This window comes from Lolium rigidum, chromosome 4 (genome assembly GCF_022539505.1).
Source record: "Lolium rigidum isolate FL_2022 chromosome 4, APGP_CSIRO_Lrig_0.1, whole genome shotgun sequence".
Classification (NCBI taxonomy): Eukaryota; Viridiplantae; Streptophyta; class Magnoliopsida; order Poales; family Poaceae; genus Lolium; species Lolium rigidum.
Window position 1 is genome coordinate 35,895,657 of NC_061511.1, and position 23,099 is coordinate 35,918,755.

General features: G+C 47.2%; 3 protein-coding genes across 3 annotated transcripts; all 3 read right to left on the reverse strand.

Moving 5' to 3' along the window:
* Positions 1 to 203: 203 nt before the first annotated feature.
* Positions 204 to 859, reverse strand: LOC124649423 (metallothionein-like protein 2C). Its single transcript, XM_047189068.1, has 2 exons — positions 726 to 859; positions 204 to 599 (listed from the first exon to the last, which is right to left on the reverse strand). The coding sequence occupies exons 1-2, from the start codon at positions 788 to 790 to the stop codon at positions 422 to 424; spliced, it is 243 nt and encodes an 80-aa protein (XP_047045024.1). The 5' UTR covers positions 791 to 859; the 3' UTR covers positions 204 to 421.
* Positions 860 to 7,555: 6,696 nt separating this feature from the next.
* Positions 7,556 to 10,237, reverse strand: LOC124708984 (outer envelope pore protein 16, chloroplastic-like). The gene is made up of 6 exons (XM_047240619.1): positions 10,037 to 10,237; positions 9,842 to 9,893; positions 9,117 to 9,148; positions 8,660 to 8,693; positions 8,468 to 8,535; positions 7,556 to 7,806 (listed from the first exon to the last, which is right to left on the reverse strand). Exons 1-6 carry the CDS (start codon positions 10,142 to 10,144, stop codon positions 7,666 to 7,668), a joined length of 435 nt encoding a protein of 144 aa, XP_047096575.1. The 5' UTR covers positions 10,145 to 10,237; the 3' UTR covers positions 7,556 to 7,665.
* Positions 10,238 to 11,947: 1,710 nt separating this feature from the next.
* On the reverse strand, positions 11,948 to 14,768 carry LOC124646885. The gene is made up of 7 exons (XM_047186927.1): positions 14,304 to 14,768; positions 14,144 to 14,206; positions 13,497 to 13,547; positions 12,920 to 13,063; positions 12,714 to 12,836; positions 12,081 to 12,592; positions 11,948 to 11,988 (listed from the first exon to the last, which is right to left on the reverse strand). Exons 1-6 carry the CDS (start codon positions 14,766 to 14,768, stop codon positions 12,443 to 12,445), a joined length of 996 nt encoding a protein of 331 aa, XP_047042883.1. The 3' UTR covers positions 11,948 to 11,988; positions 12,081 to 12,442.
* Between the last annotated feature and the right edge of the window lie 8,331 nt (positions 14,769 to 23,099).

Sequence of the window (23,099 nt, forward strand, 5' to 3'; positions counted from 1 at the left end):
AAGAACCTGTTTGTCTACAGCGTTTTTCATCTGCCTTTTTTCAGTTTATGTCATCGTCACATTCAGAGTTATTTGATAGTAATGTGCTGAAAAGTTTCTCAGGTTTAGTCACGGATGCATGGTGGCAGACTGGCAGTTTTTGGCTGCAGTTTTTGTTAGCCAAGCTGCCAAGGCAGTACTGATCGCAAACAGAGAGGAGTCGATGGATCAAAGTTGAGGCGCATATATTAAGCCTGGAGTCATGAGGGAGGACATGGATGGATCGATCATGGCGACACACGCGAGACTCACGTACAGAATTAAGGAACACACGGTGGTTATTTTATTTAGCAGCAGCTAGTGAGACACGCTGCTGGGTGGCGGTGGTGGCGTTGTCCTCCTTGTCCTCATGCTCGCCGACCGACCGGCCGGGCGGCGGTCTTCACTTGCAGCTGCAGCAGGAGCAGCCGCAGGCGGTGCCGCACTTGCAGGTGGTGCAGTCGCAGCCGCCGGCCTCCCCGGCCATCTCGAACCCGCCGGAGGTGGCCTTGTGGGCGGCGGTGGGCATGACCATGACGGCGGCGCCGGCGGTAGCCTCAACGTCGGGGAACATCTTGCAGCTACACACGCAAAATCAAATTCCACCACAGTCAATTTACTCAGCGTCTACCCGGATAAAGAAACTACTATGAAACGTTCAAATTCAGGCATGCGGTTTGTTCAAGCGGCAGTGCTGCACTACGTACCCACCGCAGCCGCTGCCGCACTGGCAGCCGGCGCCGCACCCGCACTTGCCGCTGCAGCAAGACATTCTCCTTCCGAGAGTGGTGGTGATGCTACTGAAGAAGTGAGGAGGTAGCTAGCTCAGAGAGGGATGCTTGCTGTGGCTTGGTGAGGAGGAAGAAGGCGAGGAAGGGGGCTATAAATAGGCGGGGAGTGGGCGGCAAAGGATGGAGGGCAGCGTGCGAGGGGCCACGCCGCCATCGAAATGCCTCAACTTGATAAATTGACTTATTTCTCACAATTCTTCTGGTTATGCATTCTCCTCTTTACTTTTTATATTCTCTTATTTAATAATAATAATGGAATACTTGGAATTAGCAGAATTCTCAAACTACGGAACCAACTGCTTTCGCACGGGGGTGTTTGTTTGGGCTTTTTTTGGCTTTTTGGCTTTGGCTTATAAGCCTTAGGTGCTTTTTTGGCTTTTAGATTTTAGAAGCCAAAAACATTGGATTTTAGAAGCCATATATCGGGAAGAGGAATCATCAGCATCGGGATGAATCGTCCATCTCTTTCCACCTTTGATTCTTCCCTCTCCAGGATAAAGACGTCTGCAGTTTACACACTGCTTTTTAGCGGCTAGCTAGGTTTGGTACCATGATTCTGAACTCTCTGATAAAGAAGGGTGATAATGAAATCGCTGGGACTTTCCTTAGAGCAAACTCTAGTCGATCTCGAAACGTAATTTTTCAATTATCACTTATTTGAGTCTCCCTAGAAAAAATACAGGTGCTGGTATGCTTTGGTTCGACATATCCTCATATATTTTCTCAGTCCTAGTCCATATAAATACCCTTTTTTTTTGAACGGGTACGGGTCCAAGAAGGACCCGGAAGCTGCTTCATTTATAAGCGGTGGGAGTATAAATTACAAAGGAGTCCAGAAAGAAACTAGGAAATACATACAAGACCCTAGGAATTACAGTAAGGCCCTCGAGAAGAAAAATGAAAAAAACAATTAGATCCTCGAGTTCCTTCTCCGCCGCATTGAGCTGAGCTCCGCCGCCAGGCCAAGAGAACCGGCACCGGGGTAATACGGTTTGACATGCTCAAGCCCGAGTGGATGGAAAGCTTGTCAATCCGTATTACACACAGGCATCTTAGCACCACCACGGCCGGCCAGGGAAAGGAGAAGCACCAACAAGAAAAGCTTGAGCTCAGTATGCAATAAAGGCCCTTTATTTGCAGAGGAACCCGCCGCCCAGCTCTTCGCCGCTGCCGACTCCGATCATAGTAGTACCACGCTAAAGAAGAGGACCGCAGGGAAGCTACGGATCTGGGCCGAAAGATCTGGTAGCCGCCTCCCGACTTAGCGCCAAACACCAGCATCAAGCCTAAACAACCTAGATCTACTAGTACTATGCACTAACCTAACTCCAGCGCCTCTCCTAGGCCATCTACGACTGGCTACGCCGTCGGGGAAGTCGTCGGATCGGCCCGGTCTCCGGCGGGAGACTCTCAAAGAACTGTAGAGAGACGAGAGGGGGGAGGGGGGAAAGCGAGCGGTCCCCTGTGGCAATATATTAACACCATTTCAACTCCATGTTCCCATCATAGTATTTCAAATTTTGATGTTTGACCAATACACAATTCAAGAACATTTCAAAAAACCAAAATCAAACTAAATTTGCGCAATAGTTAAACCCAAATGTGTCTCACGTCATCCCAGATAGGTCATCATCAGACCACATAGTTCATTATGTCATAAAACGGAGACCATCCAAAAATAAAATATGATCCTAAAGCTAAGATCACCGTAACAAAAAAATGCCCAAACCGGGGAAATCTCGGTTGCCTCGTATTGCTCTCATAGCCAGCATCATCACGGAGCAATTCACGATATAGGAGTCGACTGTGAATTAAGTAATTCTCAGTGGAGCGAGAATTAGAAAAAATCAATTCAAGGACAGTTCGACTATATAATTTTAAAGTTCAAAATCAAACTAAAGTTGTGAAAGAGTTCAACAAAAATATGTTCCATATCGTCTCGAATAGGTCATCATCATACCACATGGTTCATCCCGCCATAAGACGGAGATCATCCAAAAATAAAATATCATCCTAAAGCTAAGATCATCGAAACAAAAAAAAATCTACCAAAATGCTCAAACACAAAGAGCATCACACACCCTCACTATCATCACCTCCACCACCTCCACCAGAGTGCCCGTCCGCCATGCCATCTTCAAATAAGATTTCTCACGGGTGAGGTCCCAAATTGATCTTGCTTCTCATCCATCACACTTCACACCTGCGTCCATGTTTACCAAAAACACATGTCTCCGCAAAGTCATAAGACCATATATGGGGACTGACGCCTGCCCAGTGCCGGAAGGTCAAAGAAGTTGGTGGCCTAATGAAAGGGAAGCCAGCGACCGAAGCCCCAGTGAATGGCGGCTGTAACTATAACGGTCCAAAGGTAGCGAAATTCCTTGTTGGGTAAGTTTAGACCCGCACGAAAGGCGTAATGATCTGGGTACTATCTCGGAGAGAGGCTCGGTGAAATAGACATGTCTGTGAATATGTGGAACATGAGCATCGCCTCTTGGTTCTTTTTTGTTTAATTATGTCTCTAACTTTAAAAAAACACGATCTATTAATAATCATCAATGGTAGTTCAAAGAGCTCTAAGAGTAAAAAATATATAAATATATTCTTGAACCACCTAATGATAAAGAAGTGTGACAAGAATGTTGTTGATGTTGAACACAATTGTTTAGTCTCTTTCATCACATCGGTATTTTGGTTGAGTTGGCTAAAGCATGCAATTCCACAACTGAAACTTTAGGGCTTCTTTGGATCACAAGAATTCGGTATATTGCAGGAGTACAAACTAAATCTAGCCATTGGTTCAGAAGGATAGTTTAGACATTTTCCCATTGTAATTATGTATCATACACGATCTAATTCGCTGCCGTGGCTGCCTTCTGAACTCCTCCTTACCCATGGAGCCACGCCGCCGCCTCCTCCACGTCCACCGTCACCATATCCCGGACGGCTCCACCCTCTGGTGTTTGCATATCCCTAATCTTCAGCAGCTCCGCTGAGCCGCCTCTCGTGTAGATCGGACGAGCAAATCTCATCCAACAAGAATATTCAGTTCCCACAAAATCACAAGCCTGATCTTGTTTTGTTTCTACAGCCTGGTTCATGCGTACATGACCAGATCAATTCATGTACTATTGGATCTAAAACTCTGCTTCATGAAGCTATCTGCATAAAGTAATTTTGATGTTCCGTGTGAACGCAGGTGAAATTGACTGGAAACGCTAACCCAACCCTGCATCACTGCATGTTAGCTTGATCCGTCATTATCTTTTTTTCTTGAGATCTGATCCATTATTATTGGAGTAGTGAAAAAGAAAAGAAAAAATAAGAAGGAATAACTGGGATTACCGTTTTGCCCATTTGGTGGAGGTACTCCGCCAGTTTTGGCTGAGTTTTGGAGTTAGTACTCTGTGGGATGATAATGGAGTATCAGAACACATGAGCCCTTAGATCGCTTAAAATGAACGGCTGCTGGTAGTTTCGGGGTACTCAAGAAGAAAATTATAGAAATACTCATTTGGATGGAGCACAAGAAAAAAACGTAGGAAAAGTGTCTTGATCCTATGTGGATTAGTGTAAAGAAGATGTTAGAGTGGATATTGAAATTCCTATGGGATTGAGATGTAGGAATGCAATTCATATGAAGTTTGGAGGTGTTTTTCCTTTGATTCAAAGGGATTATTTAGGAAAAAGAGATCTTATGTTCGGATTTCTCCAAAATTTCTTTGAAAACCCTTCGGTCCAAAGAGGTCGTTGCTGCTTTGCTTTATGTGATTGAAAGTGTAGACGGCGCACATGCACTCGTATCATAGCATGCACGATCACCCTACGAGTCAGTCTACGTCGCCTAAACCTCCATGATAAGGTAAAAATATGTGCTTCTCAGGGATCAGATCAACGTACTGGAGATCACCCTACAGTTAACCTCATCCAGTGGCTCACTAAAGCAGCAATAATTCAGACACGATTCTTTTGCCCGATCAATTGAGTGACACCAATTAAACTGTGTACCACTACAGCCAGTAATACAGTGGTACCCCATCGATTCGTGTCATGTCACTTCCAAACAGTTTTTACGGACACCATGTCGTCCATTTCCGTGAAACTATCCGCGCGCATCTACCGACCGATGACGAGGCGAATGCAGCCGTGCATGAAAAGACACTGACGAACAGTGGCACCACCAATTATTGCTGGTAGAGCATCACGCAAGTAAGAAGATATTTGGAACACTGGAGTCGAGTGAATCCCGGCCGTTGGTTCCAAACTACTGTGGTGCACGAACAAGGCATCTCTAATGGGGACGACGCAAAACATACAACCAAATTGACCACCTCCGTAGGTTTGCGACGGCCCAAATGGTCAAATTTGACCGCTCGTCCGGCACGACACAATTTTTTGTAGGGTTTTGCATTCATTCAAGAGAAACGTAATTTACATAGTGAAAAAGGAAAATAATACTAAAAAGCGCATGTACCTCCAGTTACCCTAGCCTACTCCTCCTGGTCGAGCACGACGAAATCCGGTATTGCTCACGGCCAGTTGGCAGCCGGCGGAACGTACGCCGGTGCTACCGGTGGTGGAGGTGGAGGAACCCACGGGTTGAACGATAGATGTGGAGGCAGCGGCGCGCAGGTGCAGGGCTGAGTTCCGCAGTGCCCGTTGGAGGGCCTCATCCTCCGTGAGGCCTGTCGGCATGATGTCGATGCCGTACCGGCGCAGCGGTGGACGCACCGGTCGGTCCACCTCTGACACGATGATGCCGAGCCTCACGATCTCGTCGTCGGCCATGGTATCAGGCAGCTGGAACTCCTGGCCCTCCGCCATGGCCTTTTGCCAGGCGTGGAAGACGCAGCCGATGAAGTCGTCTATGTTGTCCTTGGCCTGCTCGTTGTGGTAGGTCAGCGTGTCGTTGTCTTGGGGAGGCGTAGGAGGAGCCGTCTGCCGTGTTCAACGAGGAGGTGCAGGCGCCGGATATTGGTCAAACGGGTAGTCTCGGTAGCTAAGGAACCCCGCCTTCCTCCTCGGATCCTTCTCGCTGTCGCGCGAGGTGTGCCATAGATTGGAGTCCACGACGAAGGCATGATCGGCGTAGAGGTCCGCCGGCAGGTACTGCCACCTGCGCCCGATCTCGGCTGTCCTCTCCGGCTCGCGATGAGGCACGGGCGGGACCGGCACCTGGAGGTAGCTGAGCTGCCAGCCGTCGCCAGGCAAGTGCACCCCCTCCCAGCGGCGCACAACATCCAGTTTTCATACATCAACCGCGCCATGTCGACGGGGAGCAACACCCTATTCGGCCGCTCCTTCTTCTTCACGCCGCTGGCGGGCGCCTTGGCGTCGTGCTTCTTCTTCCCCATGGTGATGCGGTGGCACGCGGTGGTGAGGGTGGGCGCAGAGGTGTCGCTGGTGTGGGCGATGGCGGTGACAATGTCGATCGCCTTTTAAACGCCGAGCGCGCGGAGGACCCGATGCCATAGATGGCGGCGCAGAACTCCAGCCGCCACCCGCCAGGCCTGGTGCGCTTGCACAAGACAAGGCGACGGTATTGATAGCGAAGGCTGCAGCGCAGACGCGGAAGCAAAGATCGCTGAAGCGACGATCGCCGAAGCGATGCACTCGAAACAGGCTTCACGCCCACTGCCAGGCGGGCCCGTGAGAGAAGCGAGCGGTCACGCGGCGCGACCGGGCAGCGTCCGCTAAGACACATCCGAGGCGCAAATTTGGGTCACGTTTGCGTCTCGGTAGACAACCTAATCACTATGCGTCGGGCCGCTAGTCTCTGGTGTAGGCGCATTTTTTTTACCGCGCGGTCCAAAACGATCGCTCTACATCCGTTTGCGCAACCCCGTTAGAGATGCCCTAATTGGTGTGACACCGTTGCAGGAGGCAGGCAAATTAATCATTCCGGAATATGATAATTACTAGCTCAATGCCCGTACCTTGCTACGGAAAAAGTTGCAATAAATTATAAATGCATTACTATATTTAGCAAATACTCAATTAGAGTATGTTATTCATCCTTTTAAATCAAATCATTTCCCACTAAATATTGGAAAAAAAATTCCTCCGGCAACTGGAGCCTATTGATTTGATAGCTTTTTAGGTATTAGTTTTTTTTCAATAGTAAGACAAGAACCTATTGATTTGATAGCTCGTTAACCGAAAAAGAAAGAAAGGATTTAATTTTTATTTCGGTTTCAAGGAAATAAAATACTCATTTGACGGCATGCTAACGAAATTAGAAAGAAATTATTTGATTTGATTTAGCACTTAACGTTAACAAGCAAAGTAGGTTAAAAGAGACATTTATTTATGATTGTGATTGATTAATTACCATTTGTTCCATGATTGTGATTGATTAATTGACATGATTACCGCAACTTCCAATTATCAAGGCAAACTGCAAAGTACGATCACCAACTCAAATATAATAGTAAAGATTCTGCTGTTACATACAACAAAAAAAGGTTGATCAAATGGGATACGATAATTACTGCTTCAACAGAATGTGGCAAATTACCCGATGACCCATAAATTGCAGGACACGAATATTCATTCTAGTGAGTTTCTACAACGCAGGGAAAAAAGTTCAGACACTTCCCTGTCATGAAGATTCCAATATCATCACCAACCATGGCATGCATACATGGCTTCTCCAACTCCAACCAGCTGCCATTGCCAATGCAAACCCCAAATAAGAGGAAACTGATTGCTCATCCACAACAACAGCAGCAGAAACGCCCAAATAGAAGAAAAATCTGAATTTATTAAACCATTATGGATGATGGCTTCAATCAAGAAGTTCTTATTCTTGTTCTGATCCGAATATAGCACTGCCATGTATACGGTTACATAGCTAGGTGAGGTAGTTTATGAACTCAACGGCGGTCGCGATGGCGCCTGCGGTAATGGCATCCTTGGCGATCTTGTCAGCCTTGCTGTTGCCAGCAGCGGAAATGATTGCGCCACTTACAACTCCTCCAATCAAAGCATTTTTCTACGGGAGTACCGGAAAAGAAAGCAGGAGATAAATTAGCACCAGTGCTAAGCAGTACCAGAAACTTATGTTGAGTAGATTATTCTTAAGGCTGACTGAAAACATGCAAGCATATTATACTGATTATAAAAGCAACAATACTTTCATGGGCAAGATTTATAACTGCAACTAGAACAATATCAAACTTATTGCGTACATAATCTTAGAACAAAGGGTGTGGAGACAGAAGTTTCAAAATGAGAATCAAATTTATGAGATGGCAATGTCTGGCAGTATTGTTTGGTACGGTTGAGGAGCGGGCTGGAATCAAAGAATTCATTTGCGATTCCAAGAATTAATATGTTTGACTGCCATGGTATTAGTTACGGAATTCATTTGAGAGTTCCATGGTTTTCATTCTGTGCCTAACCTTAATTCCTTTTGGTACCGTGTCATTTATGTGGATTTGCCAAATGAATTATCTATTCATTTCTACCAAATAAAATGAAATGATGGATGCCAGACGAGCTCTTATACTAATTAACCAAGAATCTTAGCCAACTCATATAAGGATCCACATTTTTAAGTGGGCAGATAATATAATCGTGCAAATAGTTTTCCTTCATATGAGGTTACATTATCATCAAAAGACATGGAATATGCGTAAGCAGAGAATTATTACCCAGTCATAGCGACCACGGATCTTTTCCACTCCATACTCCACGCCTACATACAATCCAGCAACAGCACCTGCAGATTATATCGAAAAAGAATTTGAATCTGTTAGAAAATATCGATTAATGAAAATGGATGAATTACTGGTGTCAGTGTGGTTATTGAGACAAAAGGAGTATAGTAAAGTTTTATATGTTACCCCAGTATACACCCTCCTTGCACATGTTCTTCAGCTGCATTAAAAATCAGAATACCATATTAGTGCACCGTAGATGATAGATAACTAGCCTTACCGCACATGTAGAAAGAAGGCCACCGAACATCTTACTAATCGACAGGTGCAGAGATATTATTCAAGTAGATGTACAGGGTTTTTTTTCGATCATGGGACCCAAGAGGTGCAAGGTCTTGGACTTTGAGTTCAAGGGTCTCAACATTTAGGGTTCAACTTCTTTTCCCCATTTAAGCATTATCGATGGATGCTATGTTCAAGGCACCCCTTATTGAACTACTACTCTGAAGTCTTACAGCAATTAGGTACTTTGTACAATGAATCATCTAAATTCCATTCTGCTACTAGCGAAATATCAAGCAGATTGATATTCTGAATTTCAGATAGTGGAAAAGCTCAGGGCAAAGTGGAAATTAGTACTTACTGTCTGCTCAAGCTTGTTCTTAGAAACACTACCTGCAAAGCAAAGAACATTCAACGTTACCTTTACATGCACAAAACCAACGGAAGGTCGGAAACTGATAGTACTAGCTGGTGATCTGATGCTCTTTTTTTACGAGGAGAATAACAAGGCATTCTGCCCTACTGTATGAATTTTATATTATAAGGTAGTAAAATATCTACATATGTACAAAGAAAAGGAGAACAGGGAGTCTAATTAAGAATTATTTTGTATCCAATCTTTGATAGCAGTTATTTTCTTATGCATAGTCCTATTGATAACCATGGACATGTCTTCCTTGAGTTGTCTCTGCCAATCTTGAACTGAAACAGGGTTTCATTTCTGAATACTTTCCCATTTCGTTGCAACCATATGTTCCAGCATCCCAATGTAATCGGTTCCATGTAAATGGGTTTGTGCGATTTCTCTTTGAACAGTGTGATTTCATCATTTATGCTTGTTCCTCTATTTCTTTCTGGCAGAATTATGTTGCTGATCTGATGCTTCATACGCATCTGCGCCAGGAGTTAACTGAAATCTTGCTGGTTCTGAACCCAATCTACTCTGCGTGTCATGTGAACCTTCATTCACAAAAGAAAAAGGCTTGGTTTTTTTTGTGTGGGAACGGGTCTATCGGTTGACCAGTTCACAGGCAGCAAATCAATCCAAATCATGTGGTAAATTAATCCAAGAAATGAGTGCGTTACCCTTGTGGAGGCACTCGAAGGCGTCCTCGGCGGCCACCTTGCAGGCGCCAACCTGCAGGCAAGGCATCATGAGTTGCAGAGTCGTCCAACCAAATCATTAAATCAGCCACATTTCAACAGATGCATCGAGGATCCAACATTGGATTAACTAGGAGGGAGGAAGACTGGGAGAGGGGTTTGTAGTAGTGTGCTTACGGCGCCGATCTTGAGGAAGCCGTCGACGGTGCGGTTGAGGAGCGGGTTCCCCATGTCGATGGCGAACTCCACCTTGGGCGACCCCGCCGAGAACCCCGCGCGAGGCATCCTTCCTTCCTCCCACAACCTTGCCGGCCGATCTCTCGCAGGTAGCGCTGCCGTGTGTCTGAGACTGAATGACAAGGTGGTACAGGGACTGCGAGGAGGAGGAAGATAGAGTACAGTGAGAGAGAGGTGAAGCAGTGGCTGTGAAGGCACGGAGCCTCCTCACGGGATGCGCGCCACGGCCACGTGTCACTGATCGCACGGCACGGACATGAACAAAACGTCAGCTTTCTGCCGACTTCTATGCGACAAAAGAATTCGGCGCCTCTACCTACGTGCTGGTAATGGTGGACGGTGCAGAGAGAGCCCTTTGCCACTACGAACGGCGGCCGCCACGCCACCCCATCCATGCTCTCACATTTCACGCTCATATCTGCCCAATGGGCTGGCACCTAGTTTCGCTTGTCTAGCGTCTCAGGTAACACTAGTCCCTTCGATCCAAATTAATTGACGCCGTAGCCCATTGCAGCTTGAGAGCAAAGATGCCTCTAGGGTGACTTCGGTGATGCAGATCATGTCCGAGTTGCAAGGGTTGTCTGAGGGGCCTGCTTCTTCAACGGTGGACTTCGGTGATGCAGATCATTACAACTGACATTTGCAACGACAGAAAAAATTTCAGCACATGTAAACCAGTCATAGAAACAAACTGAACCCAGTCTCATCTGTTAAATTTCTACATGGGGGATCTCTTGGCTTATATTGTGATCAGCACCAGCCTAACTAAGCTTAATTCAGCTTTGTTTGAGTGGTTAATAAAATGTACTGGTAGGATGATATAAAAACAGGATACCAAATGAAGAGCATCAACCAACCGGGAAGCCACGAAAGTGGCAATACTTTGTTTCTTCCACAACAAGCGGACAGACCAATTCATGCCTTGATTCCATGCCACAGAAGATGATATCAGGAAGCTACAGTACCAACTGTCGTAAGCAAATGTTGCTTCATCATTGCTGAAATGTTAAATAACGTGTATGATTATAGACGCTTAAAAATGGACACAATTAAGAAGTTTGAGTGTGATAACCAAAGATTCACTGTATATATACCAGCCAAAAATTCAAACAAAATACAACACACCGCTCTTCTTCAGACAAGGGAGCATCCTGTGATCAATCAATCGGCACCAGCAGTTTGGGCAAACAGAAGAAGAATGCACAAGTTTATGCCATGCCTACTCCTACTACATCAGTCTATGTCTAACTCTCTACCACCAAACCCAGCAATGCTCTCGTTCGTAGGCAGCACCCAAACTCAATTTCAACTCAGCAGAATCTGTTGACTTGAACTCTAATCAGCAGGATGTTCTACCAGCACAGGGCGTGGGTAGATGATGTCGTAGTGATTACCCGTGTACAGCAAAGTCACACTCACATCTCCAGGCCCAGTGTAAATATTATCTTCATCAGATCCTACTCCATGGAGCCGCTCCAGTCTGAGGGGTACCTCAAGCGCTCTGGCCAAGGCCGCCATCATAATATGGTCCGTAAACTCACGAGCTGGGGTGACGCACGAAAAGCACCACTGTTTGTACAGAAATGGGTCAGGTAAAATAAATGACTGTATGTACATCCAAGAATGTAAAGGGAAGAAGAGATGCTAATACTGACATCCTTCAGAGTGTAATGTTGGCTGAGCCCAGTGATAAGCTGTCCATACTCGTCCCCGTGCGAGCAGATCTGGATAGCTACTACTAATCTGAGGAAAACAAAAACTAACCAACAAAATTTGTCATAAACATGAATTATGATGAGCTGAAGGAATGATAAGTTCAAGGGTGTTTTTTCTCACTGTTTTCCGTTTTACTGTAGGTGCTGAAGAACGCAAGAAGTTTCTCTTTACGGTAGCTAAAAAGAGCACACATGTTATGTCAGTAAGATGGAATGCATTTGGCCATGATAGTTTGATGAAATAGCAGAAAACCAAGCGAATCAAAAACCTGTTAGGTGATGCTATGCTGTTCCACCTGCCTTGTCTCTTCCATCCCATTATTTTCTTTATCAGCTTCTTAAATGCCTGAAAGAATCAGCGACTCAATAGTTCACATCTGATAACCATTACCTATCATAGGTTACAACATTAAGTTACAGAAAATTGAATTGATACCAGGATATGAAATAACACAGAACAACACGTCTGAAAAGTTTCAGTCATTAAGCACATAATGTAGCATAGTAGTTATGACAGAAAATGTTTGGTAACAGAACAGTGAGGTGGCTGCACCATAAGAAGCAGCATATGTGCATCGTTTCTTTTCAAATGAAACAAGCATACAATTCTATTCCTCCCTGTTATATTGTCTCATTGTTCCTCTGGAAGTAGATTTCTCTTAAGGTTCATTTTTGTTAGAATTGGCTTGTTAACTTTACAGTAAACTTCGAATTTGAGTTTATGCCAACAGTGTGTAAAACTGTGATGGCATGCCACTACTGTTAAGCAGTTGTGCATCTCCTGCAAATGACAAAACAAAGATAGTGAGATGCCAGATCCAGCCTGAAGTTACTGCAACCTGTAGAGAATCATCCCTTACAAGCCTGTTGACTTCAAAAAAAAAATGGAGAAGAGAACTTACTTTGTAGCTCCTGCGAAACCCAGAGGAGGTCCATCCAAGATTTGTATGTTGCGTAGACACTCTTTTAATGGTATCAAGGAGGCGGTGTTCCTCATGTGTGTCCTGCCTATCAAGAACTTGTTCCTGTTGGACATTCGCACAAAAGAAATACAATTAAATTACTAAAGATACATCATGTGCCAAGGAAAAGAGAGGAGGGAAATTACAAGGTAGGAAAATATGAAGCTCCTGTAGAAACACTCCCCATCTCCATACACCGGTCTGAATCTCAAATAGGCATCAAGATTCACACAAATAGCCATATCATCGGGAACACGATTATAATCAAAGACTTCAGCGATAGGATTTGTCTGCAACAAACACACAAATATAGGAATTCAAATTACACTGAGTAGAACATGGAAACAGCATATTTCAAATGTGATGGACATTTTGTTTTTATTTCAATTTTCAGGTTTCCGTTTGCTTTGAAAATGTATGAGACCACTAACATGTACTATAATTATATCATTGATACTGATTGGATGTTGTTCAATAAGAAAAGAATAAAGTATGTACTAATGTCTGATGAACTCAACAACACTACAAAGACAGTTCAGGTTCTATCCGACTATCACAATCAACAGTTAACATAATACAGTATTCCATAAAAGAGAACATCATCCATCTGAACAGTTGATTGTACAGGGCCATGAATCACAGTATCACGTGATCTAGGACTTTGATCCCAATATTTCATGCACTAGTGTTTTGAACATTATAAAAGGCAAAATGGAGCCAAACCTGGTGACCCACATGTTCGTCATACATCTCCCATTTTTCTCTATCAACAACCTATTCGACAAGAAAACAGGTTAAAATCCAGATATCGTGCCAGACTAACTGTTTTACAGAATTAATCTGAGGATCAAACATTTCAAAATAAGAAACAAGGGAACAAGAAATGAATGTAATTAATAAACAACAATGTAATAGCAAGACTACAAAATTTTCTTTGATTTTGCCAACTTTGTACATGAATAATTTGAGGCTTCTGAGCAAGTTCCAGGTACCAATCAACCAAATGGTGAATTTGTTCACAAAACTGCATATTATGCTGTCAGAGATTTTGTATGTAAATGCCCAATGGTTTACAGAAACTATGTCCAAGTTATGCAATCTCAAGCAACTGTCTAGATTAAATTTTCTGATAACAACATTTGGTTAGAAAGAAAGGTCAAATTTGATTATTCAAGCTCTGGTACCAGAATATTGCAGTAATTGGGACATGCTCGGTGCACTCTTGGCCCAGAGATTCCGCTTCTATTTACTCTAAATCATCCCCAATTTTTTCAACGATTCACATCCAGAACAACAAGATTGGCACAGAAATGCAGACGAGCCAATAAATCACAAGCGAGGAAGCAAGATAGAACAGAATGAGGCTATACCTCGCGGGTGAAATAGTTCTTAAGCTTGCTCCAGAGCGCCTTCTTGGGGTGCGACGATTCCGCCTACTCAAGAGAAACCAAGAAACGCTCAAGAACGCACTTCAAGAACTCCAAAGAAACAACAATGCGTCGCAGAAAGGAGATACGCGCGCGGCATCACCTGTTCCGCCTCCTCCGGCTTCTTCTTCTTCTTCTTCTCCCCCTCCTCGGCCGATCCCCTGCCGGCCTCCTTGATAGCCGCCTGCGCTCGTACCAGCCGGTCGAACACTTCCTTGCAGTCGATGGCCGCGGAGCTTACCGTCCCGGCTCCGAATGGCCAGCCGCTGTCGAGGGAGGGGGTGGACGGGCTGCTTCCCGCGGAGCTTGGAGCGGGAGGTTCCGGAAGGGGAATGGCGGCGGTCACCTCGGCCCCCACCGTGGCGGAGCTCGATCCATTGGTGCCGCGGCTTCCGCCTCCGGCCTGCTGGCGGACACGTTCCTGGGGTCGGCCGGCGGGCGCTGCAGGGAGACGCGACGGCGAGGAGGCCTCGGCGCCGCCTTGGGCTGCCTCAGCGCCGTTCTTGGAGTCCTCGCGTTGCCCATTGACCGGTTCTTGGTAGTGGTCTGTTCCTGAACCGGACTTCATCGCTGCGGCGGCGTCAAGGACTTGAGTGGCAATTCCGCTAATGTGAGGGCGTGGAGAAGAAATGTGTGAAGGTTGCTGCTAGGGATGCAGGCGGACGCCCGCCAGACTTAAAAAAAACGGTCGGCCTGGTCAATTCGTTATTAATCACCTTTCACTGTTTTTCTCTCTCCTAGGGTAGAGGCGATCCCAATGGCGATCAGCCGGACCTAGGGTTGAGACCTTGTTTGTGTTACGCCTGCGAGCGTGATCTCCATCTCGTTTCCCTCCCTCCTGATCTCTGCGCCCTCGGTCTTCCGTGCGATCTTCCCCGGATTCGGAGCGATCAAGGGACTCTCGTAGATTGTCGCCCGCTCTTGGTCCGTGGGTCGGTCTGCGGGAACGATCGATGACGGGATCGCAGGTGATGGGTGATGGAGGAAAGGCGGCGGCGGCTGCCTCCCGAGCGGAGGCCTCTGCTTCAACTGGGGGCACTCCGATGACCCCCCAACCAACGGCGGCGACGGCTTCTGGATCTGAGGAGGGTGTCTCAGAGATGATGGGCCGGCTTCGTCTCACGGCGGCGGAGGCTGCAGCGGTCGTGCTGGATGATGGCGCTGATGAGATCTCGGTCCACTCCCAGTGGACGCTGGTCGGCAAGGTGCTCTCACCCACCATCTTGCACATCAGTACGATCTCCTCCGCTTTGCGTCCGGCGTGGGGTAACCCACGAGGGCTTCTGCTGAACTCTGGTGGCGACAACATCTTTGTCGCGGAATTTGCTACGAAGGGTGACATGGATCGTGTGCTGGATGGCCCGCCGTGGGTAGTAGGCAAGCATGCGGTCCTTCTGCAATCGTTCAACATCGATCTGAGACCGAGGGATATGATTTTCTACAAGCTAAAAGTGTGGGTGAGGATTTTGAACCTTCCCTTTGGCTACATGCAAAAGCGATCAGGCTTGGCTATTGCAAGATCAATTGGCGTTGATGGGAGTTCTCCGGTGGTTGAATGTGATGCATCGGGACGCTGTTGGGGGAGTTATATGCGTGTGCGTGTGGAGATTGATGTTGACAAACCGCTCCAGCGGGGAGTCATGGTTTTTTCGCAAAGGCGCAACGCGACTGACTGGTTTGAGCTCCAGTATGAGAATTTGCCTCGCTACTGTTTCTCGTGTGGTATGATTGGTCACTCCTCTACAGAATGCTTAAATCCAGGGGAGCGTGATGCGGGTGGCAGGCTCCCGTACTCGGCGGATTTTCTGTGTGCACCAGATGAAAGGAAGAAGAAGATGCAGGGTGCTCAGTCGTCGAGTGGCTCGGTCTCGACTGGTAAGGGAAGAGCGTCCTCGCCGGGGAAGGACAGGCCTAATCAGTCGGGCAGTAGGAGTGCGACAGTGGACAACTCTGAACCGGAGGTGGCGTCTCCGGGGAAGAAGAACCCGCGACCCCGCACAAAAGCTAACAAGGCCGACATAGGGCCAGAGAAGGACATTGTTGCTGGTCAGGGTGGGAAGGGCAACTCTGGACAGAAAAGGAAGAAAATGCAAGTATACAAGGCGAAATCCACCCCTTTACTGACGGCAGATACTGTGCACCCACTGGCTTTGGTGGTGCGCGATGGTGTGCTGGCGCCGGTGGCTGAGGAAGTGCAAGCCACCGATGCTGAGAGCAATGACTCCAACAAGAAGCGGAAAGGTGATAACCATGGATCGGCGGATCAGGCGGGAGCTATTGAGCAGCCCCGCCAAACGCAATGAGGATTCTATGCTGGAACTGTCGCGGTTTGGGGTCGGACGCGACAGTTGGCGAGCTCCGCTGGCTTGTGAGAGTTCACCGACCCTCCCTCCTCTTCTTGTCTGAAACAAAGATGAGGGATACCAGAGTTCGAAGTTTTATGTGGTCGTTAGGATACTCTGGTTGTTATGCTATTAGTAGTTCTGGCCTGAGTGGTGGCTTGGCCTTATTTTGGTTGGCTTCTGTTTCCGTTTCTATTATGCCTTGTAATTCTCGGTGCATCGATGTTCATATCACACCGGAGAACGGAATAAAATGGAGAGCGACCTTTGTCTATGGAGAACCTCGAAAAGAACATCGTCATGAGTTTTGGGAGTTTCTTCATTTTATGCGAGCTCAGTGGAATGGTCCGTGGCTATGTTGTGGGGATTTTAATGAGGTGTTAAGCCAGGACGAGCACATTGGACCGCGAGACCGTTCCGAGTCACAGATTAATGCTTTCCGTGATTGCCTGCAAGATTGTGAGCTCAAAGATTTGGGTTTTGAGGGCCCGAAATTTACCTGGAGTAATCGGCAGGACCATATCAGTCATGTAAAAGTTCGTCTGGATAGAGCTGTCGTAAATGGGGGTTTTTCGAGTATGTTTGAGGACTGCTCGGTGGAAAACATCATCACTACGGACTCAGATCATTACGCGATCCTCATCTCCTTGATGAGGGGATCGGAGACTGAGGTGCGTCTTCCTGTACAACACGGCTTCAGGTTTGAGGCGATATGGCTGCGTGCCCCGGATTACAGAGAAGTTCTCGAGAATGCATGGGTGGAGGGGCGGAGCCCTGTGACCTCCCTGCAGTCTACTTGGTCCAATCTGAACCGTGTCACAACCTCTCTGAAGGACTGGAGTAGAGCAACATTTGGTTCCGTAAGGAAGAAAATTAAACAGTTGGAAGGAAAACTGCGGGACTTACGTGAGCTTCAGTTTACCGATCAGACCTTGGTTGATGAAAAGGAGGCGGAGCGGGAACTGTGTGAACTTTTCGAGCGGGAGGAGATCATGGCGAGGCAGCGTTCCCGGGTTGATTGGCTCAAGGAGGATGACCGTAATACCTCCTTTTTCCATGCAAGGGCTACAGCAAGACGCAAAACAAATAAGATTGACATGTTGTTGCGAGCTGATGGCTCAAGATGTGAGGTACAGGGGGAGATAAAAGGTATGGTTCAAAGTTTTTATGAGAATCTCTTTACCTCTGAAACGTGTACCTCGGTTGATGAAGTGCTTGAGGCTATCCCATCTAAAGTAACTGCTGATATGAATGCGGACTTATGTAAACCGTATACAGATGAGGAAATTGGTGCTGCTCTTTTCCAAATGGGCCCTACCAAAGCACCCGGACCTGATGGTTTTCCGGCTCTGTTTTATCAGACTCATTGGGAATTCTTCAAGGAAGAGATTTGTAATGCGGTGAGAGCATTCCTTGTGGGAGGCGAGGTCCCAGAGGGTTTCTACGATTCTGTTATTGTTCTGATTCCCAAAGTGACTAAACCGAAACACCTGAAGAACTTTCGCCCCATCAGTTTATGCAATGTGATTTACAAGATCGCTTCTAAGGTGCTGGCAAACCGGTTGAAGGTGATCTTACCATCCATTATTTCTGAGCAACAAAGTGCTTTTGTTCCTGGTAGATTTATAACGGACAATGCACTCATTGCGTATGAATGTCTGCATACTATTCGACAACAAAATTGCAAGCGTCCTTATTTTGCCCTCAAGATAGACATGATGAAGGCCTATGATCGAGTGGAGTGGGATTATCTGCATGGTTGTCTTAGTAAGCTGGGCTTCTCACCCTCATGGATTCAGTCGGTTATGAGGTGTGTAACTTGTGTTCGGTATGCTGTTCGAGTGAACGGAGAATTAACTGAACCTGTGGTGCCATCCAGGGGCATCCGTCAGGGGGATCCCATTAGCCCCTATCTGTTTCTCTTATGCACTGAAGGACTGTCATGTTTACTGCAACAACGGGAGGACCGTGGTGAGCTCTATGGTATCAGAAATGGTAGACTCGGCTCCCCCATCTCACATTTACTGTTTGCAGATGACAGCATTTTCTTTGCTAGGAGTGATGATAGGAGTGTTCAGGCCCTCAATGAAACTCTGAAGACTTACTGTGATGGTTCCGGCCAAAAAATAAATTTGGATAAATCTTCAGTATTCTTCGGTGACCATTGTGCTGATTTGATCAAGAACAAAGTGAAAAGTAGCCTGGGTGTGCAAAGTGAGATACTCAATGATAGGTATTTGGGTATGCCTACTTCGGTAGGGCGCTCTCCCACGGCAACTTTTAGCTTCCTCCATGATATGATCTGGAAGCGGGTGAATGGTGTGACGGATAGGCCGCTGTCAAGAGCTGGAAAGGAGACTTTTCTCAAGGCTGTTATCCAGGCTATTCCAACACATGTCATGAGTTGTTTCCAAATCCCTGTCTCAACATGTGAACAGATGAGATCTACTGTGGTGACCCAATGGTGGGGTGTTGAGGAAGGGAGAAGGAAATTACATTGGAGATCATGGGAGTGGCTCTCGTCTCCCAAACCTCTCGCCGGCATGGGTTTTCGGGACATGGTCTTATTTAACCAAGCTATGCTTGGTAAGCAAGGGTGGAGACTGCTGACCGAAACCTCTTCTTTGTGTGCCAGGGTACTGAAAGGAAGGTACTTCCCCTTCACCGATTTCTGGCATGCTACAAAACCCCGATCAGCCTCTTACACATGGCGCAGCATCTTATTCGGACGAGAGTTGTTGATCCGGGGCGCTCAATGGGGCATTGTTCGACAGCACATTCCCGCGAGTGTTGAGTGTGTTTTTTGTGGCAGGAAGGAAGACGTAGAGCACACTTTTCTGTCTTGTCAGTTCGCGAATGAAGTCTGGCGTTCTGTGAAGGATCGGTTCAGACTACAGCTTGCGCGTCGTGATTTTATGTCACCAAAACTCTGGCTGTTTCAGTTCCTGCGGCGAGCAACGAAGCTGGAGGCCACGGTTTTGGCTGTCGGCTGTTGGTACATCTGGGAGGCGAGGAATGATGCAAGAAATAACCAGAACTTTTCTAATCCGAAGCAGACCAGTATGAAGATCATGGCGTATGTGGACATGATAGTGCAGCACTGCTACAAGATCAAACCGGGGAATAGGTGTGAGTCCAGCAAAATTCAGAAGTGGACACCGCCGTCGCCTGGGGAGATCATGGTGAATGTTGACGCAGCTTTATTTCCAGAGCAGCGTCGATCTGCAGTCGGAGCTGTCTTTCGAGACCATCTGGGGCACTGCGTTTTGGCGGTCAGTGAGCCTATCCCGGGTTTTCATGATCCTGAGATGGCTGAGGCGATGGCGTTGAGGCGGGCGATGCAAATTGCATCTGATCGGGCCTTCGACAAAGTGATCTTCATGTCGGATTGCCTTTCCCTTGTCCAGCGTTCTCTTTCGGATGATCGAGACCGATCGATGGTGGGCGTGGTTGTCTCTGACATCAAGCAGTTGCTGTGTGGATTTGTATCGGCTTCTATCAGACATACCAAGCGTTCTTGCAACGAGGCGGCACACATCTTGGCTAGGTCGTGTGATTTATCTAGCCAAGGTTTTATTTCCCTTTATGCTCCGGTGTCAATCCGGAAGACTCTTTGTATTGATATTATGTGATCAATAAAGTGCCGTTCTCTGTCAAAAAAAAAATCACCTTTCACTTGAATTAACCAATCGCTCCTTGCACCTAACTTGGCGGACTGTCCGTCAGGTCCGCTGGACCGTCCACTTGCATCGCCGGTTGCTGCTAGTAATTAGAAGAAAGTTTGACGGTTATTTATAAAGGTGGCTTGAAGACTCGCCGAAATTGGGCCTAGTGGTGGAGTTAAGCCCACAAAATCTTCGTTCATTTCGACTGGTAGGCTGCGTGTGATTGGCCCAATAATGTTTTGCTGATCCATATGTCGCTCGGTATCTTTTCCCAATAGTCTTTCGTCCCGCTTTATAAACAAAGCACCCACATCCATACAAGATCCGATCCGAGTACAAGACAAGAGCTAAAAAACTCGAGCCTAATAGGGTGGTCACGGAGCCAAGGGTCGAGCCAGAACATGGCCCCCCTTCCGTCGCCTATGGAGAGGGACAATCCAGCTCTGATCTCGTGCTTAATGTCCTAGAGGGACCCCCAAAACTGAGATCTCTCCCGCCGCTCGCGGGCAAGGAGCGGTTGCCCCGGAGGTACTTCGCTTTCACCAACTTGAGCCAAAGACCCCTGTCATCCTTTATAATCCTCCACACCCATTTCAACATCAAGGCAACATTCATGTGCCTTGATGAAAAAATGCCTATGCCCCCAAGATCTTGGGGGCCCACACATCGTCCCACTTGACCATGTGGTATTTCTGACGGCCTGTCCGGTCTTTGTCATAAGAAACAAGAAAACTCCTTGTCAAAGGCGCCATGAATTCCCTCGGGGAGGAGATATAGCCCCATAATATACATGGGAAGGCTAGACAAGCAGGAATCGATGAGAACGGTCTTGCTGCCTTTGGAGGTGAACCTCCCGCACCACGGCTCTGCCTTCGACCTCAACCGCCCCACCAAGGGGGCAAGGTACCTAATGAGGATCCTAGAATCTATAACCAACACCCCCCAGGTAGTTCACAGGGAATGTCGACAACTTGCAATTCAAGTTGTTAGCGATCCACTACTGAGCCTCGGGGGTATCCCAATACCACTACCTCACTTTTGTCAAAGTTAATCTTGAGGCGAGATATGGCCTCAAAACAAAGCAGGGGGGACTTGAGATTCTGAATATCGAGGTCCGAGGCTTCCCCTGCTGGAGCTCGCCGGAGCTCACACCTGGAGGAGCACCCTGGAGGAGCGCCTTCCTCCACCCTCCCTGAACACTCTTCCACGATCGTGCCGCCCTCGCTGCCCTCGCCAGACACTCCTCCACGATCACGCCCCCTTGTCCGGGATAACCGACGCCGCCCTACCGGAGATCTCTCGTCGGGTCCTAGCGGAGGTCGCCTGCACCCCTGGGCAGAGCTTGCCCCTCGCGGTGGTTTCCCGCCACCCTGGCGCTGACCCGTGGCGGAGTCGCCCGCGCCGGCCCCTGCTGGAGGGCGTCCACGTCGCCCCTCGCGCGCCCCCACCTCTGCCGGAGGTCCTCCTGGTTGGCCCCTACCGGAGCTGAGGAAGAAGGAAGGAGATGACTGATACGTCTCAAAAGTATCCATAATTTCTTATGTTCCATGCTACTTTTATGATGATACTCACATGTTTTATACACATTATATGTCATTATTATGCATTTTCCGGCACTAACCTATTGACGAGATGCCGAAAAGCCAGTTGCTGTTTTCTGCTGTTTTTGGTTTCAGAAATCCTACAAAGGAAATATTCTCGGAATTGGACGAAATCAACGCCCAGGGTCTTATTTTTCCACGAAGCTTCCAGAAGACCGAGGGAGAAACGAAGTGGGGCCACGAGGCGCCGCCACACTAGGGCGGCGCGGCCTAGGGGGGGCCCGCGCGGCCCTAGCGTGTGGGGCCCCCGTGACTCCTCCGACTCCGCCCTTCCGCCTACTTAAAGCCTTCGTCGCGAAACCCTCTGTACCGAGAGCCACGATACGGAAAACCTTCCAGAGACGCAGCCGCCGCCAATCCCATCTCGGGGGATTCAGGAGATCTCCTCCGGCACCCTGCCGGAGAGGGGAATCATCTCCCGGAGGGCTCTTCATCGCCATGATCGCCTCCGGATCGATGTGTGAGTAGTTCACCCCTGGACTATGGGTCCATAGGAGTAGCTAGATGGTTGTCTTCTCCTCATTGTGCTATCATGTTAGATCTTGTGAGCTGCCTATCATGATCAAGATCATCTATTTGTAATGCTACATGTTGTGTTTGTTGGGATCCGATGAATATTGAATACTATGTCAAGTTGATTATCAATCCCTCATATATGTTGTTTATGTTCTTGCATGCTCTCCGTTGCTAGTAGAGGCTCGGCCAAGTTGATACTTGTAACTCCAAGAGGGAGTATTTATGCTCGATAGTGGGTTCATGCCTCCATTGAATCCGGGACGATGACGAGAAAGTTCTAAGGTTGTGGATGTGCTTGTTGCCACTAGGGATAAAACATCGATGCTTTGTCTAAGGATATTTGTGTTGATTACATTACGCACCATACTTAATGCAATTGTCTCGTTGTTTGCAACTTAATACCGGAAGGAGTTCGGATGATAACCCGAAAGTGGACTTTTTAGGCATAGATGCATCGTTGGATAGCGGTCTATGTACTTTGTCGTAATGCCCTGATTAAATCTCATAGTACTCATCATGATATATGTATGTGCATTGTTATGCCTTCTTTATTTGTCAATTGCCCAACTGTAATTTGTTCACCCAACATGCTATTTATCTTATGGGAGAGACACCACTAGTGAACTGTGGACCCCGGTCCATTCTTTACATCTGAAATACAATCTACTGCAATTGTTCTTTACTGTTCTTTGCAAACAAACATCATCTTCCACACTATATGGTTAATCCTTTGTTTACAGCAAGCCGGTGAGATTGACAACCTCACTGTTACGTT

What these genes read in the sequence shown, in the direction of transcription:
- LOC124649423 (XM_047189068.1), bottom strand. Translation starts at nt 790, where the DNA reads ATGTCTTGCTGCAGCGGCAAGTGCGGGTGCGGCGCCGGCTGCCAGTGC. An exon ending in TGCGGCAGCGGCTGCGGTGG is followed by an intron (nt 600 to 725) that starts GTACGTAGTGCA and finishes TTGCGTGTGTAG; the next exon opens with CTGCAAGATGTTCCCCGACG.
- LOC124708984 (XM_047240619.1), bottom strand. Translation starts at nt 10,144, where the DNA reads ATGCCTCGCGCGGGGTTCTCGGCGGGGTCGCCCAAGGTGGAGTTCGCC. An exon ending in CAAGGAGGGTGTATACTGGG is followed by an intron (nt 8,536 to 8,659) that starts GTAACATATAAA and finishes TATAATCTGCAG; the next exon opens with GTGCTGTTGCTGGATTGTAT. An exon ending in TCCGTGGTCGCTATGACTGG is followed by an intron (nt 7,807 to 8,467) that starts GTAATAATTCTC and finishes GTACTCCCGTAG; the next exon opens with AAAAATGCTTTGATTGGAGG.
- LOC124646885 (XM_047186927.1), bottom strand. Translation starts at nt 14,768, where the DNA reads ATGAAGTCCGGTTCAGGAACAGACCACTACCAAGAACCGGTCAATGGG. An exon ending in ACGAACATGTGGGTCACCAG is followed by an intron (nt 13,064 to 13,496) that starts GTTTGGCTCCAT and finishes TGTTTGTTGCAG; the next exon opens with ACAAATCCTATCGCTGAAGT. An exon ending in GGTTTCGCAGGAGCTACAAA is followed by an intron (nt 12,593 to 12,713) that starts GTAAGTTCTCTT and finishes TGTCATTTGCAG; the next exon opens with GAGATGCACAACTGCTTAAC.